We start from the raw sequence: 17,979 nt of genomic DNA on the forward strand, positions 1-17,979 counted from the left end.
AGGCATTCTTATACCCCACATGCTACTACCACGGGTTCTGATTGCCTTGGGTGTGAACGAAAAATTGTCTCTAAATCTACGGATCTTGAAAATTCATTTCTTCAAGGAATGTAGACTTGTTCGTATTCGGTGGCAGGCTTCCATTTTGTGATTTGAAAGATGCTGGCGAAAACAAGGTGCCACTCAAAGTTTGTCCTCACGCTTCTAAAATAGCGCCCTCTGCGGATGTACTAATTTGCTCGTGGGGACAATATTGCTTGCAAATGTGTTTGAATTTTTTTTAAGATATGAGAATGATGACAAAGATGAAAATGACAGAGTTAGACCAGTCATTCTGGCTATGTATTTTTCAAAAGGTAATGATCAGGGACGTGGTAAAACAAGGTTTAATCATGCGCCCTCTTGTGTCAAAGATTTCTAGTCTTTAAAACTGTCGTCTGCTAACATTACTAGGTCACATGGCACCCAACCCTCTGCTTTGTATTTTGGGATTTACTCGCAGACAATGTTTTTGGTTGTTTTTTTCAAAACATTGTGGTTTTGAAATTAACGGAATACTTATTTTAAAACTACGGTAACATAATTTTTCACACTCAAGACAAAAACGCCCCAAAAAGCACGTTGCCTTTCTTGATTGCGAGAGGGCGCTATTTAAAGATAATGGACAGTTACCCAGACGTACAGCCGATATACACTTGCACTATTCTAGTATTACCAGACTACTGCATGATTTCACAAACAGCAAGGTACGCATGTGACAATTGAAATTAAAAAGCACCAACAATTTTACCGAAAAGTCGTGTTTGCGACAAGAAACAAAGTTCAGCTTGAAAGGAGATACAGTTGAGAAACAGTGGAACATTTTTGCTTTGGTATTCTGTTATCAACAGTTGGATTTGGGGGCATTTTTGTACTGACTGGAACTTGTCTGCAGTGTCAGTCGGTCATTTCCATTTTATTTTGAGTCAATAGATTTTAGTGCAAAGTGTCACTCTGGTCACTGTCTGTTTCAGATCGAGAAAGATTCGTCAGTCCACATTGTCACTAAAGCTACTTCACAATGGCCGGAGTAGACCAGGTAAGGCAATTCTCATTACATCAATCATTCAAAGATGAAACATCGGGCATTTACTTGTTCTTTTTTAAAATAATTTTTGAGAATGATTTCCGTATCAATCAATGAACCTGCCACCACATTTTTCACTCATTTCATTTGTTTTTATCAAACCCAAACAAACAAAAGGAATATCTCATTTGAAGAAAAGAAAAATCTTTCCTGCCATCCGCCACCATTTTTTATTCGTTTTGAAATAATTTAGTGTATATAATGACATATTCCTTTTGTTTAGGTTCCATTCCTTTTGTTTAAAATGCCAAAACGATAGAAAAATTGGTGGCAGGATTCAGAATTTTTCCCATTTGAGTCTTGAATTGAATTGAACATGTTGGTGCAGCCAGAAGGGTAGATTAGGTGTTTAGATTATAATAGATACTTCATAACGAATGAAAGTGATGGCAAGCTACGGACATTTTGTTCTAACCAGCCACCACTTTTTCAACCATTTTTAGAGAAGAAAGGAATATTGTACCTGAGTTAATTAAATAATCATTTATTTCTAACGAATGTTAAAGTGTGCAAGAAATGATGATTCCAAATCAACAAACAAACCCAGAAACAATAATAATAATAATAATAATAATGCATTTATAATGCACCATCTATCTAGTGTACAAGACCCTATTCCGAGGCGCAGAACAAAAAAACCAATACATACAACAAAAAAGAAATGTAGAACATAATACAAAATTATACAATGAATAATCTACTGTCAAGACATGTAACGAGCTAAGTGTAAGAGGATTTAAATAAATGAGTTTTAAGCAAGTTTTTAAACAATGGAAGAGAACTACAGCGCCTGATGTTATTAGGTAAAGCGTTCCAAAGTTTAGGAGCACAAGCGGAAAAGGTAGATCGCCATATGATGAGGAAGTTCTAGGAATAGTTAAAAGGGACTTGGCAGAAGAACATAGAGTGCGAGAGGGGGCATAAGGTACAAGGAGATTTGCAATATAAGACGGAGTCAAGCCGAACTGAGATTTAAATGCAATAAGTAGAATTTTGAATTGAATTCGTTGTCGAATGGGTAGCCAGTGAAGTTCCTGCAATATAGGTGTAATAAGATCATGTTTTTTAGATTTTGTTAAAACACGAGCGGCAGCATTTTGTAAAAGTTGTAGTTTGTGGTGCTGGTGTTCGGTAACTCCGTATAATAGGGAATTACCATTGAATGATAGTAGCAGCAGTTTTATGTGATAAGGTTTTTCGAATGGTATTAACAGTTCTTAAGTAATAGTATGTCGATTGACAGATTCTGCTGACATGTTTATCCATGGATAGTGTGTTATCAAAAATAACTCCCAAATTACGCGCACAAGGTGAGGCGTGAATAGAGGCACTGTCAACATGGATGTTATGATTAATGATTTTATGGTGTTGATGTTTGGGAGTTATAATGCGAAATTCAGTTTTATCATCATTTAGTTTTAGCTTGTTAATGTGTCACCATTAGTTTAGTTACGTAGTCTGGCTTGTGGTTGATGATTAATTAATAATAATATAAATGTCTTTTAGCATGTTAAAGCCATTGGACCCTTTCGGTAAACAGTGTTGTCCAAAGGCCCACACTTTGTGTACCACAACTTCTATATCAAATAACAAACCTGTGAAAAACAACGGAAAAACCCACCCTTGTTTCCGCGCGTTTCGCCGTGTCATGACATGGGTTTCAAATAAATCCGTAATTCTCGTTAACGATAATTTATATTGTTTTGCTGTTTTCTCAAAAAGTAAAGCATTTCATGGAATAATATTTCAAGAGAAGTCTTTCACCAGCGCTTCTGTAAACCCTGTAAGTTATTTGTAAGTCTGTGAACTTTTTCTTTTTTTTCTGAACCGAAAGGGTCCAATGGCTTTAAGGCAGTGGACACTACTCAAAATAATTGTTGGTATCAAAACTTACTTGGTAACAAGCAATGGAGTGAGGCCTGACCTATTGATAGTATTAAACACTGTGAGAAAAGTAATTATCCGCTAAAATATTTGAATTTTATTTCGAGACCTCAGAATTAGATTTTAAGATCCCGAAATCAAGCATCTGAAAACACACAACTTTGTGTGACAAAGGTGTTTTTTTCTTTCATTATTATCTCATAACTTCCAAGACCAATTGAGTTCAAATTTTCAAAGGTTTGTTATTTTGTGCAGATGTTGAGATACATCAGGTGAGAAGAATAGTCTTTGACAATTACCAAAGGTGTCCAGTGTCTTTAACTTTTTTCCATTTTTTTGTTTTACAGTTGAAGTTGGATCTTGAGGAGATCAAGCGGCTGACCCCCTTAGCAGCTCGTCAACGCGTTAAGGGCGTCCTGTCTGTTGAGATGAGTCGTATTGAAGCAGAGATTGCACAACTGCAACTCTCATCCGTCATAAGCAGCGGTGAAGCCACAAAACCAACAAAGGAGCAGAAACCGGCAATGAAGGACCAACTTAGCACAACGACGATCAAGACTTATGGTGTGTAAAAAAGTTTTTTAAAATTTGTTCCAAACCTCAGCAGACTTCCACCCATTCACTGAAGCCAATGTTTATTTCATACCAGTGTTTTAGCCAGGACTTGGGGTGACCAATTTTGCTGAAAACTTACAAACTGGGTGTCCAAATTAAACACTTACAAAATATATCAGGGATGAGATTTTTCAGTCTTTTATCTGAATTCAGACTTTTTATGTCTGCCCAGTGAAGAAAATCAGGCAGTATTTTTTCCACATAGTAGAGAAATCCTGATGTGTGGTCTACTTCTCTAGTGCTGCAGACACTGTTCCCAAAAGCTCCTCTGAATCTATAACTCCTTAGTTTACCAAAACGTGGACGTGGCATCATTTCAAACAAACCTTAGCATTTTCAAACTTTTTTGTTAGCAATGACTCTCAACCCTGATATTTACATACATGTTAGTACTTTGCCCAAGAATTACGAAAACCAAACCTTTTAAGATTTTTGCAAACAAACTCATTTGTTGGAGTTGAGTTTGAAAATGTGTAAACCTCCAGTTGTTGTCTAACATCTTGTTTCAAATTAATCTTTTCCAACAGGCTGGGACCAGTCAGACAAGTTTGTAAAACTTTACATCACAGTTAACGGTGTACAAAGCGTCCCAGAGTCCAGTGTGTCTGTGGAATATACCCAACAGTAAGTTCTCCTAAAAGGGGGGAAAACCCACGCAATCAATTTTACAATTATTACTTGATTTTACAACCAGTGCTGTTCTGGTTGAGGTTTATTTTGAAGATGACCAAAGCTGACTGGTGGCAGACTTTGTGGCGTGTTGTGGGCGAGCGGTCGAGTGTGCTGGACTTCAGCTCTTGTGTTTCTAATCAGCAAGATGAGAAAGTTAGAGGAGTGGTTCTAATGTATGACTGGTGAATATAGGGATATTAATGTTGTAAAGTGCCTTCTAGTAGCGCATATTAATGTTGCACAGGCTGCATACTCCCCACCAGGGAGTTGAGATGGTTTAAGGAGTGAATTAAGGCCCAGTGACCAGGGGTAATAATGTGAAGCGCTTTGGGATGCCCTCCGGGTGTGAAAAGCGCTATATAAAAACGGGTTATTATTATTATTATTGTAACAGGTTTGAGTGCGGCTAGCGCACTCTGTGCTGAAACATAATAAATTTTACAAGGGACACGCTGTTTTTGTGGTGTTGTAAAATATGAAGAAAGTTTTATTCAAATCCCGACTACTATAAAGGGAGAGGCGAATTTAAAACGCTGTATTTATACAGTGCAAATGAGATAATAATAAAATCTCAAATACAAAAGAGGAGAAAAACGAACCCAGCGGGTCTCGACAATTAAAATGCAACGAAAATAACAATGAAATTTTATACAATGGAAATATAAAACAAAAATAAATGAATGGCCTATCTGTTGGTGTTGGACTTGGACGGATGCTGACGATAACTTGAATTGAAGATACTTGAATTGAAGATGGTGTGGCAATGAAAAAGTTCTTCCAGCAAAGTTGAAGATGTTGGGGCTGCGAAGATTACGATGACAAACTTGACGACTTCAGAACCAGTTCCTTGTCCTTGATCAGGGGACAGGATTACTGTTCTGGTACAACTGGGTATGACGAAAATGCAGTGAAGATAAATAGGCTACAGTTGATGACACGCTGTCCTGCTGGCTCTCTTGATTTGGATTCGGCCTAGAGCAGGACAGGGGATGAATATATACAATTATTGTGGTGATAAAGCTGGGCTGGCGCAATCCAACGTAGATGTCCGACAGAGGCAAAGTGTAATTATTGAAGGAACTTGGAGGGTTAATTCTAACACTATCCGTCCTCTGTCGGTGTCCAGTGGCCAAGTGTAAAATTAATACTATGCCATTCAAAAATATAAACTACACTAAAATTAAATACCTAATAATAAACCTTATAATCCTTTAACAGAAATCACTAATCTTGAAAGTAAATTAAGTGTGAAACAATAACAGCTGTGTGAGACTGTTACACTAGCCAGTGCAGTATGGGTGCTAAAAGGTCACACTATTCCCCAGACCAGTGCATGCCTGAGGCAAAATGATGGACAGGGTATTTAAACCAATTAAGGGAAACTACACCCCTTGCATAGTTTGTGGTATTTAAGACATTTCATGGAACAATGACTCCTTGGTGCCATGAAATCAGGATGTTTACAATAAACAATGAAAAACCGTGGGAATTGGTTTTGACTGCAATGTATTATATACAATGATAAACTTTAAAGAAGTCTAAATAAACGTAAATGCAAAACATTAAAAACCAAACAAGAAGTTAAAAAGCAAAGATATATGTATGAAACCATAGAGCAAAACTATGATAAAAGTAATCACTGGCTGAAAAGTATAGTTTCAGTAAATACAAGAAAGAAAGATGCATAAAACTAAATCAAAGAAACTTCAAATACAAAACTAGTCTTTGTCTCTTGCCAAACTCATATCAAAAAGTACTATTAGAAATAAGTTGTTCTAATAATCCACAGGTGGAATCAAACAAATCAACCACTCAATAAAACAGACGCTAATAAAAGTATCTGGTCTTGGGCAAAGTAGACAATGAAATTGAACCATGAAACAAATAAGTACTGAATAATGCAGAAACTAAACCAACATTAAATAAATCAAGTTAAAAGCTTAATAATACGGAGACAAAATGTAATATGACAATTCACATTTTGTAAGCATCAAAAGTCAAAAGAGCATGGAAAACAACAAGTCAACAATCAGCAATTCAAAATAAGAGCATGTAAAAAGGAACTTCTTTTCTAGAACTTCAGTCATCAAAATCTAAAACACTATCCTTACACAATTGAAAGTATGCAGTGATTGTTCAAATTAAATGTTACGCGACACGCCGATCTTTACTTTAACTTTTAAACCTAGCTAGGCTCACAAGAAAGATAAAAGTAAAATCAAACTCACCTAGAGCAGGACAGGGGATGAATATACAATTATTGTGGTGATAAAGCTGGGCTGGCGCAATCCAACGTAGATGTCCGACAGAGGCAAAGTGTAATTATTGAAGGAACTTGGAGGGTTAATTCTAACACTATCCGTCCTCTGTCGGTGTCCAGTGGCCAAGTGTCAAACCACTTCCTTGGGTTTGGGCACTGACCCCTGAGACATCCCTTCCTCAATAGCCGTGATTGGTTGCAAAGCCTGCTACCAATCACCCACTCATCACACACCACCAGGCAACCACCCACCCCTAGACTCGCCCTAGTCCGAGCAGGACATAGGTAAACTAGGGGTAACAAAAAAAAGGGGGGCTGCAATTTCATCCCATTACACGCGCGCCTGCTTTCTGAATGTCGTCCCGACATAAGTTTAAACAATCGCTACGCATGTCCATTCGCGCAAGTAAAATGCCTAGGGAAAAAAATGACTAAGAAATAAAATTTAAAAAAAAATCGCTCTATTTTGCAGTAATAATGCCTAACATTGCAGTAATGCATGCATCCTTACTTTTCTCTAAACTGAAGGTACTCATAAAAGATTGAAGAAACTCTGCCTTTTCCTTCCATTCTGGAATTCCATGTTGGAGGGAAAAGCCAAGATGGTTAGGGGGCTTTATAACTCTGCTGGGTCTTTGTCTAGGGGGGACCTGGGGACCCGTAGCAGGGGGGTCATCGTCATCTGACACCGAGTCTTCTACTATGGGTGCATCCGATTCAGTATCAGATTCTGATGGGTGTGGTTCCTGTGTCTGCTTTGCCTTGCTCGCTGTGCCTTCAGTGGAAGTAGGTACAGGGAGTGGCAACGAGTTGAAGGGCAGGAGCAAGTTCCTATGGAGTGTTCGAGTAGGACCTCCACCTTGCTCTTGTTTCACCACATACACAGGAATATCAGGGTTTACCTGCTTGACCACCTTGTAAGGATGTTGTTCCCATCGGTCAGCTATCTTGTAGTTTCCAGTGGGAGCGACAACCTTAACCAGAACTCTGTCACCAGGGTGTAAGATGGCAGCTCTCAAATTGATGTCGTGACGAGCCTTATTACGGGAGTTAGACTTGTCAGAGTGACTTGAGGCCAGGTTGTATGCATCAGCAAGGCGTCGTCTCAATTGCTTTGCATACTCTCCCTGGGTTCTATTGGCCGACTCTCGTGGTTCCAATCCAAGAAAGATATCGACTGGAAGCTTTGGATGTCTACCATACATAAGGAAGTACGGTGAGAAACCAGTTGCATCATTCTTGGTGGAGTTATATGCATGGACCAGAGGGGCAACATATTTTTTCCACACTGACTTCTTGTCCTCAGGCAATGTCCCTAACATCTCAAGAAATGTTCTGTTGAAACGTTCGACTTGACCATTTCCTTGGGGGTGATATGGGGATGTTCGACTCTTAGTGATGCCGGTTATTTTACACAACTGGTGTATAACATCGGACTCAAAACCCCTTCCCTGGTCAGAATGAAGTCTGCCAGGAAATCCATAATGGACAAAGAAATTGTCAAACAGTACACGGGCAGTAGTTTTAGCTGTTTGGTTTGGTACCGGGATTGCTTGGGCATAACGGCTAAAATGGTCGGTGATAACCAAAATATCCGCTTGTGAACCACCAGTCGTTTTGAGGGAAAGATGATCGATGCACACCAGTTCCATTGGTTCACAAGTTGTAATGCTTACCATTGGGGCTGTCCTTATAGCAACTGGGGGCATCTTACGCCTGATACATCTGGGGCATGAGCGAATCCTATTATCAACATCACAAGCCATGTATGGCCAAAAGAATCGAGAACGGATCAAGTCAAGAGTCCGCTCACGACCAAAGTGACCAGCTTCATCATGAAGACAACGGAAAGCAACATCCCTGTACAGCATGGGGAGAACAAGTTGGAAAATTCTACCACCATTTTTCTCTGTACGTTGGCGGTACAGGACACCACCTCGAAATGTGAGTTTGTCCCAGTCCCGTAGGATTGCAACAACATCACGACTTTCTCGATGTCTCAACTTCCCCTGGGGACATTGTCCTTCCTCCATGTATCGAACGATCTTCCCAATGGTAGGATCTTCACGTTGATACTGTCGCCACTCCTCGGTGGACACCTGAGGAATGGGACTTTGGCCAGGCCATAGTGGGGGATCATCGATTTCTGGTGGGACAGCTGAGCCTTGCAGGGCTAGAGTCTCTACAAATGGGGTGGGTGACTCGGCTGAGTTGGCAAGGTAAACACCGTGTGAGCCCACTACAGCTTTTACAGCTTCAACAGGAACAGTCTGTGAATTAGCTGCAGTCTCATGGTGGGGGCGACGAGACAGGCCATCTGCATCACCATTGAGCTTGCCACTCCTGTACTCCAATGTGAAATTATATGCAGACAGGGCAGCGAGCCAACGATGTCCAGTTGCATCTAACTTGGCAGTCGTGAGCACATAAGTTAGAGGATTGTTGTCTGTCACCACTCTAAAACTAGTCCCATAAAGATAATCATGAAACTTATCTGTTACGGCCCACTTCAGAGCTAAGAACTCAAGTTTATGGGCAGGGTAGTTTGCTTCGCTCTTTGAGAGACCTCTGCTTGCATAAGCAACAACTCGTTCCCGTCCATCCTGCATTTGATACAGCGCTGCACCAAGACCAGTGACACTGGCATCAGTATGAAGGATGAAGGGTTGACTAAAATCAGCATAAGCCAAGGCAGGTGCCTCTGTTAGTTGTGTGATCAGGTATTCAAAAGCATGTTGACAATTTGGGGTCCAGGTGAAAGGAGGGGGTTTGGGCTTGTGGGAACGGCCAACACCTTTCTTCATTGGGAGGCCCACCGTAAGGGCATGAAGGGGTTTGGCTATATTGGAGTACCCTGCAATGAATCGGCGGTAGTATCCAGCGAATCCCAGGAAGGATCGAACTTCCTGGTGGTTACTGGGAACTGGCCAAGTCTTCAAGGCAGCAGTTTTATCTGGGTCGGTCTCAACGCCTGCTGCCGAGATCACATGACCGAGGTACTTCACAGAGGAACGAAAAAGATGGCATTTGGACGGCTTTAGTTTCAAACCATGCTGCTGCAGCCGTGTGAGTACTGACTCAAGTCGCTCGAGATGTTCTCCCTTCGCCTTTGATCATTTTGTATGTAAGGGGCGCAATATACATTTTCAATATTATTATTAATATTATTGTATTACATGGTATTGTAATGTATTGTTTTGTATTACCTTGTATTACATTGTATTGTTTTGTGTTATATTGTATTGTGTTGTAGTGTATTGTATTGTACTGTATTGTATTGTATTGCATCGTATTGTATTGTATTGTTTTGTTTTGTTTTGTTTTGTTTTGTTTTGTTTTGTTTTGTTTTGTTTTGTTTTGTTTTGTTTTGTTTTGTTTTGTTTTGTTTTGTATTGTTTTGTATTGTATTGTATTGTATTGTATTGTATTGTATTGTATTGTATTGTATTGTATTGTATTGTATTGTATTGTATTGTATTGTATTGTATTGCATTGCATTGTATTTTATTATTATAATGCATTGTAATATGTTTTAATTTATTGCATTGTATTGTATTGTATTGTATTGTATTGTATTGTATTGTATGGTGTTGTGTTGTGCTGTATTGTATTGTATATTTATTCATTCATTTGTCATTCATCATTTTGACTAGAGATTAGTTTGTAGAGCACATGTACTTCAATCGGGGGGTCGCTGGTTCAAATCCTGCTGTAGTCACAGTTTCTTAACAACTTATCCTGCCTGTTTCCTTTATGGATTACTTGATAAATAATTATCAAAAGGATACAATATATTTTCCCTCAAACCATTTTGGTATGCTAATGAACAAGTTGTTTCTGACGTTACTCTCTCTTCCAGCGTGAATGTATCTCTATCCATGTCGGCCAGGCCGGAGTCCAGATGGGCAATGCCTGCTGGGAGTTGTACTGTCTTGAGCACGGCATCCAGCCTGATGGTCAGATGCCAAGTGACAAGACCATCGGAGGTGGAGACGACTCCTTCAACACCTTTTTCAGTGAGACCGGTTCCGGCAAGCATGTCCCACGTGCCGTCTTTGTTGACTTGGAGCCAACTGTCGTTGGTAAGCATGATTATCACAAGTTGGTGATAACCTGTTTAATATAAACCAAACCACAAACCCTGTCCTTTTCATACACTTGTTTTAATTATAGTGACATTTGAGTAACAACAATCTTCTTTGTTGTAATTTTACAGATGAGGTCCGAACTGGAACATACCGCCAGCTCTTCCACCCTGAGCAGCTGATTCACAGGCAAAGAGGATGCCGCTAACAACTACGCCAGAGGTCACTACACCGTCGGAAAAGAGCTCATTGATCAGGTCCTAGACAGACTTCGAAAGCTGGCTGACCAGTGCACCGGTCTTCAGGGTTTCCTCATCTTCCACAGCTTCGGTGGTGGTACCGGCTCTGGCTTCACATCCCTGTTGATGGAGCGTCTCTCCGTCGACTACGGCAAGAAGTCCAAGCTTGAGTTTGCCATCTACCCTGCCCCACAGATCTCTACAGCTGTAGTAGAGCCTTACAACTCTATCCTCACCACTCACACCACCCTTGAGCACTCCGACTGTGCCTTCATGGTCGACACGAGGCCATCTACGACATCTGCCGTCGCAACCTCGACATCGAGAGACCGACCTACACCAACCTTAACCGTCTCATTGGTCAGATCGTGTCCTCCATCACTGCCTCACTTCGCTTTGATGGTGCCCTCAACGTCGACTTGACAGAGTTCCAGACCAACTTGGGCCCTACCCACGTATTCACTTTCCTCTTGCTACCTACGCCCCAGTCATCTCTGCCGAGAAGGCCTACCATGAGCAGTTGACCGTTGCAGAGATCACCAATGCCTGCTTCGAGCCCGCAAACCAGATGGTGAAGTGCGATCCCCGTCACGGCAAGTACATGGCTTGCTGCCTTCTCTTCCGCGGTGATGTCGTCCCCAAGGATGTCAACGCTGCCATCGCAACCATCAAGACCAAGCGAACCATCCAGTTCGTCGACTGGTGTCCAACTGGCTTCAAGGTGGGCATCAACTACCAGCCTCCTACCACGGTGCCAGGTGGCGATCTGGCCAAGGTGCAGCGTGCCGTCTGCATGCTGAGCAACACCACTGCCATCGCTGAGGCCTGGGCTCGTCTGGATCACAAGTTTGATCTGATGTACGCCAAGCGTGCCTTCGTTCACTGTACGTAGGAGAGGGTATGGAGGAGGGTGAGTTCTCTGAGGCTCGTGAGGATCTGGCTGCCCTGGAGAAGGACTACGAAGAGGTCGGACTCGACTCTGCTGACGGTGAGGAAGAAGACGAAGGCGAGGAATATTAGACACCTCCCAAACCTTGCAGAACTTCAACCCAACAAAATCTTTTCTCAAATGAAAAACTCGACTGTACTCAAAGGAGAGTTCTTTTTTACAACTTTGTTCGGAGATCTTTCTTTCCTAATGGTATAAACAGATGAGTAGAAATTCACTCCAAAGCTTGTTTATGCCTGCAACCGTGGACCTCCTATTGTCCCACTCTTTTTTGAAACATCTTCCATTGGTTTTGTACACGTTTTCCAAGAGCTGTGGAACTTTTCCGACCCTTGGACTCTATCGTCCTCTTTTGTTATTGGTCCTTGGTTTTAATGTGTTTGAAACAATCTTGCAACATCACATTGGTTTTCGCCACCAAAATACATTTCAAAATTGTGTGGTTCTTGTTTACACGTGTCAATGGGTCTTGACCGAGCCAATTTTCCACACGGTCCTAGTGACATGCGAATGAACCCACACCTAAGTATAACTACAATGTCACAAATAGAGAAGTTTCATTGAAGTTAAGGGAAGGTACACGTTGGTAATTGTCACAGACCAGTCTTCTCACTTGTGTATCCCATCATAACCATACAATTTGAAGCATGTTAAAATTTGGGCTCAATTGGTCATCGAAGTTGCGAGGAAATGATGAAAGAAATAACAATATTGTTGGACGAATTTGGGTGCTTCAGATAAGAATGTAGAAGTCTTTATTATTTTAGTAAGCATTTACCTCTTTCTCAAAAACTAAGTACTCAGAAGAAGTCATTTCTCACAATGTTTTATACTACCAACAGCTCTCCGATTCTCGTTACCAAGTCAGTCAGTTTTTAAGTTAATATTTGTTTTGAGTAACTACAGAACGTGTACATTCCCTGTAAACAGCAGATTCAGCAGAACTGGCCTACCCAGATGTTGTAGTCATTTTGAAAAAGTAGGAAATTTGTCCTTCTTCCCGCGACCCTTGACTTCTCGCCAAAGGTTGTTGTACAACTTGCCTCACCAGCATTGCTACCATGTTCAACTTTTTAACAATAAAGTTCACAACATCTGTGATGTCCTTTCGAGGTCACCATACCTTTGGCTTCAACATGTCTATATGCAATTATAATTAATTAACAAGTTTAAGTTTCACTTAGTTTAAAGGAACACGTTGCCTTGGATCGGTCGAGTTGGCTCCATTGGAAGCGTTTAAAACAGTTTGTTATCAAATTGATATGATTAGAAAGTTATTTTAAAAGCAGAATATAACTTATAATAATCCAAACCAATATGCCTCGAAATTGCGTGGTTTTCCTTTTACTTTCCGAACTAACACGGTCGGCCATTTTATGGAGTTAAAAACCTCAGTTCGTCGAGTTCTGTGAAAAGAAATCACAGGCATATTACACTAGGCATATAACCTTCAACGTGTTATTTCAAAATCATTGATATGTGAACATATTTTTTTCTTCAAAATCGTCGATCTGTAACCAAATCACAGAGAAGGAAAATTCTCCACACCCAAATCAGCCACGAGCAGCAGGCGCCATGTCTGGTTTTAATGTATAGCGATTAGCATGGTTGGGTTATTAACAAGGCCCAATTTAATAAAAGCTGTTAAGCAGAAAACACTGTAAGCAATGTTTAAAGCCTTGCATGGTGTGGATAAACAGGAAGAAACTAAGAGAAAAGAGTAAACTTGCGGATACAACCATGTGTGAATCTATTTTGTGTGGTGTTGGCTCCAACAAAGAGCCGGTTTGGTCTCGATATTTCGAACAGTATAGTCTGCTCGTCTTCAGGAGAAAATACTGCTTGACAAATTTATGCTAAGCATAAGTTGAGTCGAGCACCAGGCACAACAATGCAAACTTAATTTAATCAGGGGTCGATTTCACAAAGAGTTAGGACTAGTCCTAACTTAGGACTAGTCCTAGGAGATATACAAATTGCATGGTTAGTCCTAATTTAGGACGAGTAACTGGTCCTAACTCGAGATAAGACTGGTCCTAACTCTTTGTGAAATCCACCCCTGGGCTGGTAACCTGGTTCTGCTAAGTAATACTATTCTGTGTTTAGCGAGTTGTTGTGCTTACAGGCTTTATGAAACTGGCTTGATGCAAACCAACCATTTTCTCGAGAGAATATATAAAATCATACGGGACTTGCTTATCGCTAAATGTGACCGATTTATTTTATTTTATTTTACCGATGATGCATACTGAGATAATCACGTTAAGTAAGTTGTCAAAATAAAGTAGTTTTGAGGCAACAAAACGTTTTTTTTTTTTTTTGCATCGGGTATAAAGAATAGTAATTTTGGTTTTACCCAAATACAACGGTGTATGTTAGTAAACACTGTATATACACAGTGGGTACGTTCGATTAGCTTCCCCGGGTCGACCCCGGTCTGCCCCGGTACGTTCGAAAAGCTTTGACGTCGTTCCAGGGGCTCACCCGGGTCAGCCCCCAGTGCCCTGCTTGTGGAGTGGGTCACTTGGGGCTGGCCTGAGGTTCATGACGTCACCACGAGGGGGCGAGTGTGATCGTTCGATTAGCTTTGGTTTTATCAGGGGCTCATCCGAATGAGCAACGCGGGATTGACCCAAGGAAGCTAATCGAACGCACCCAGTATACTTTCCCTAGCTCTGTGAACTGCAAAGGTCGTGGGTTCGATACCCACCCGAGTTTTGTGTCGGTGTTGAAATTGGGAATTAGCTGTTGTAAACTTCATACTACGGAAGCGTTTTGCCGCTACATGAATACACTAATCTCTATCATAGCGTGTACGTACACTATAACTTATCGTGTACGTACAAACCCACTGTGGGCCTATGTTGGGACAGCAAGCTATACGAATACTATACTAAACAAAATTCTACACAAATAAACGTTATCGAAGGCTACAACAAAATATCAGAACAACTAAACCCACCTTTAAAGAAACGTAGATCAAATTGGAAAGTGTTTACAAAATAAAATATTTGTTTCTTTGTTGAATGACCTTCATCGCATGCTCGAAACGTCAGATGGTTGTCGGCTTAGGGCGTCATGAATAAACAACCATGAAAAAATAATCCCTATAGATTTGTATATGAAGGTCATTGTTACAATAATGGAAGCATATTTTAGGTCGTGTGAACCGCACAAGCGGGACAAAGCAAAATGACAAAAAACTTACAGGTGCTACAGGTACGATTTTTTGCCGATTTGACCCGAAAATTTAGATTTAAAGGAATTTATACTGTTGGTAATTACTCCAAACATAAATGGCAATAAAACTTACTTGATAAAAACACCGCTTCTGTTGATGATGTTTAAAGACACTGGACACTATTGGTAATTGTCAAAGACCAGTCTTCTCACTAGGTGCATCTCAACATATGCATGAAATAACAAACCTGTGAAAATTTGAGCTCAATCGGTCATCGAAGTTGCGAGACAATAATAAAACAAGAAACACCCTTGTCACACGAAGTTGTGTGCTTTCAGATGCTTGATTTCGAGACCTCAAATTCTTAATTTGAGGTTTCGATATCAAATTCGTTCAAAATTACTTCTTTCTCGAAAAGTACTCCATTTCAGAGGGAGCCGTTTCTCACAATGTTTTATACTATCAACAGCTCCCCATTACTCACTACCAAGAAAGGTTTTATGCTAATAATTACTTTTAATAATAATTACCAATAGTGTCCACTGCCTTTAACATACATGCCTGATATTTCAGCGAAGGAGATTGCCTCCATGCCCACTGGTCACTGCAGTATAACATTGCAATTTTCTCATAAGGTGCCCTTTACCAAGACGAAAATGCTTTGTTGCTCTTGCCCTTTCAAAACAAAGCATACTGGAATGAGTATGTTGTGGAGCGATTCCCTTTAAAGGCAGTGGACACTATTGGTAATTACTCAAAATAATTATCATTATAAACCTCTCTTGATTACGAGTAATGGGGAGAGGTTGATGGTATTCAACATTGTGAGAAATGGCTCCCTCTGAAGTGCCATAGTTTTCGAGAAAGAAGTAATTTACTACGCACTTGAATTTGAGGTCTCGAAATCAAGCATCTGAAAGCACACAACTTTGTGTGACAAGGGTGTTTTTCTTTCATTATAATGTCTTGCAAGTTCGATGACCGATTGAGCTCAAATTTTCACAGGTTTGTTTGTTCATGTATATGTTGAGATCCACCACAACTGTGAAGACTTTTACCATAATAGTGTCCACTGCCTTTAAAGGATTGTTTGTTAAGAGGGAGGAATTCAAAAACAGAGAAATATGAGAAATGTTTCTGCATGAAATCTTTCTCAGATTGTGTTCCACCTACTGATTATTCTTCCTGCATGCGTGGACTTGAGCGTTCCAGATGTTCTGCCCACTGAAAAAATAAAATAAAATAAAAATAACACCTTATTATATGAAACCTTATAGAAGAGTTTGCGGTAACACCATGTAATGACTATCTCTAAATGAGTTGGGGTGGGTCTGAAAAGAACCGTTGGTTTAACTCCAACGGTTTAACCGAGAGTTAAACCAACGGTTCTTTTCAGAACCACCCCAACTCATTTAGAGATAGTCATTACATGGTGTTACCCCAAACTCTTCTATATCTTATTTCCACCATGCAAAGTTTCAAATCCTACTTATATGAAACCTTCACAGCTTAGTTTAAATGTATGCCCTATATCTTTTTGTTTATATAGGATTAAAACAACCGGACGGTTCCAAAGAGAACAAAGGTATATTTTGCCTATGAACGGATTTTATATAGATTCGAAAAGTTTTTTTAAGGCGTTGCACGAAACAATCCACCAAAGATAGGTAGATCTAGTAATAATTATTTAAAAACTAAACATTTATTATTATGTCAGCATTTGTATTTATTGATTTCTCATTCTTTTTTTTTTTTTTTCTTTTTATTTATTATTATTTCACATACGGATTGTATATAAATGGGCCAGGGATCTGTCATAAATTGGTAAAATTCCCCGTACATAAACTCAGTCAAGGTCATTGACACAACAGTATCACAACAGTCCACAAAGGACCACAATTTGGCGGGACAATCCCACAACACAATCACCCAGAACCAAATTTCCAACGGTTGCCGTGAGCAACCGTTCTCAGCCAATCAGAGCATGTTATTGATGGTTGGCTATGTCATTATAAGGCGCGGCTTGCACATAACATTATTATTGCACGACAGAGCTACATCGAAGCAACATCGTGTTGAAATCGAAGTGAGGAAATTGCCGCATTATACAGAAATCTTGAACATTTTCTCAAGGATTCTTACTTGATCTCCCACACAACCAAGCATCATGGTGAGTAGACATCTTTACTCACAATTAATATTTCTTGATGCTTATTTTTTTCGGTGGAATTGATGGAATATTTTTTCACGAAGGGATCCGCTCGAATTCTAAAATTGTTCACGTTGTATTAGATTATAAATTCAGTACATGGTCACCTAGGCATCACTGCGGCCAGACGTGGTCTGAAATTTTCACCCATCCTTCCCAAATACTATCCCGCTAAAATGTTACAATTACGACGTCATTTCCCGAATTTATCTTCAATCTGTTTATATGTTTTGTTGGACTTGCATGATCTTTAAGCACAGGACACGTTTGGTAGTTGTCAAAGACCAGTAATTTCACTTAACAAATAACGCATTAAGTACAAACCTGTGAAAATTTTGACTCAGTTGGTCTTCGAAGTTGCAAGAGAATAATGAATTGTCATGTGTCTAAAAAATCATTCAGGCCTGAAGTATTTTATTACTTGAGTGAGAAGTGACCTCTTTCTCAAAAACTACGTTACTTCAGAGGGAGCCGTTTCTCGCAATGTTTTATACTATCAACAGCTCTCCATTGCTCGGTCATACCATGCTTAACACTTATTTCGAGTAATTACCAACAGTGTCCAGTGCCTTTAAATCATGATATGTAAGGATACTGCTATCGTGAAATGTCAGACTGTAAGATAGCACGGAAGATGTCGGTCGCGTAGCAATTCTTCTCCAATGTCGTCATGGCGTGGAGCATACGTGTGTACATGTACATGTAAACATGTACATCCGCATTTACCATGCCAGCAACCATACGTTGAGTCATACATTG

The 17,979-nt window shown here is 40.1% G+C and overlaps 1 protein-coding gene and 1 pseudogene across 2 annotated transcripts in view; both read left to right on the plus strand.

Moving 5' to 3' along the window:
- Positions 1–725: 725 nt before the first annotated feature.
- LOC117303483 (calcyclin-binding protein-like) overlaps positions 726–17,979 on the plus strand; it is a 36,400-nt gene continuing 19,146 nt past the window's right edge. The window contains exons 1-4 of one of the 2 annotated variants that reach the window (XM_033787701.1): positions 726–746; positions 1,014–1,078; positions 3,358–3,574; positions 4,153–4,249. In XM_033787701.1, the coding sequence (XP_033643592.1) occupies positions 1,061–1,078; positions 3,358–3,574; positions 4,153–4,249 (332 nt within the window). In that variant the 5' untranslated portion in view covers positions 726–746; positions 1,014–1,060. Of the gene's footprint in view, positions 1,079–3,357; positions 3,575–4,152; positions 4,250–17,979 lie in introns of both variants that reach the window. The other variant, XM_033787700.1, reaches the window with a different exon arrangement.
- LOC117303482 lies at positions 10,422–11,944 on the plus strand (annotated as a pseudogene).

This window comes from Asterias rubens, chromosome 19 (genome assembly GCF_902459465.1).
Source record: "Asterias rubens chromosome 19, eAstRub1.3, whole genome shotgun sequence".
In the NCBI taxonomy this organism is placed as follows: domain Eukaryota; kingdom Metazoa; phylum Echinodermata; class Asteroidea; order Forcipulatida; family Asteriidae; genus Asterias; species Asterias rubens.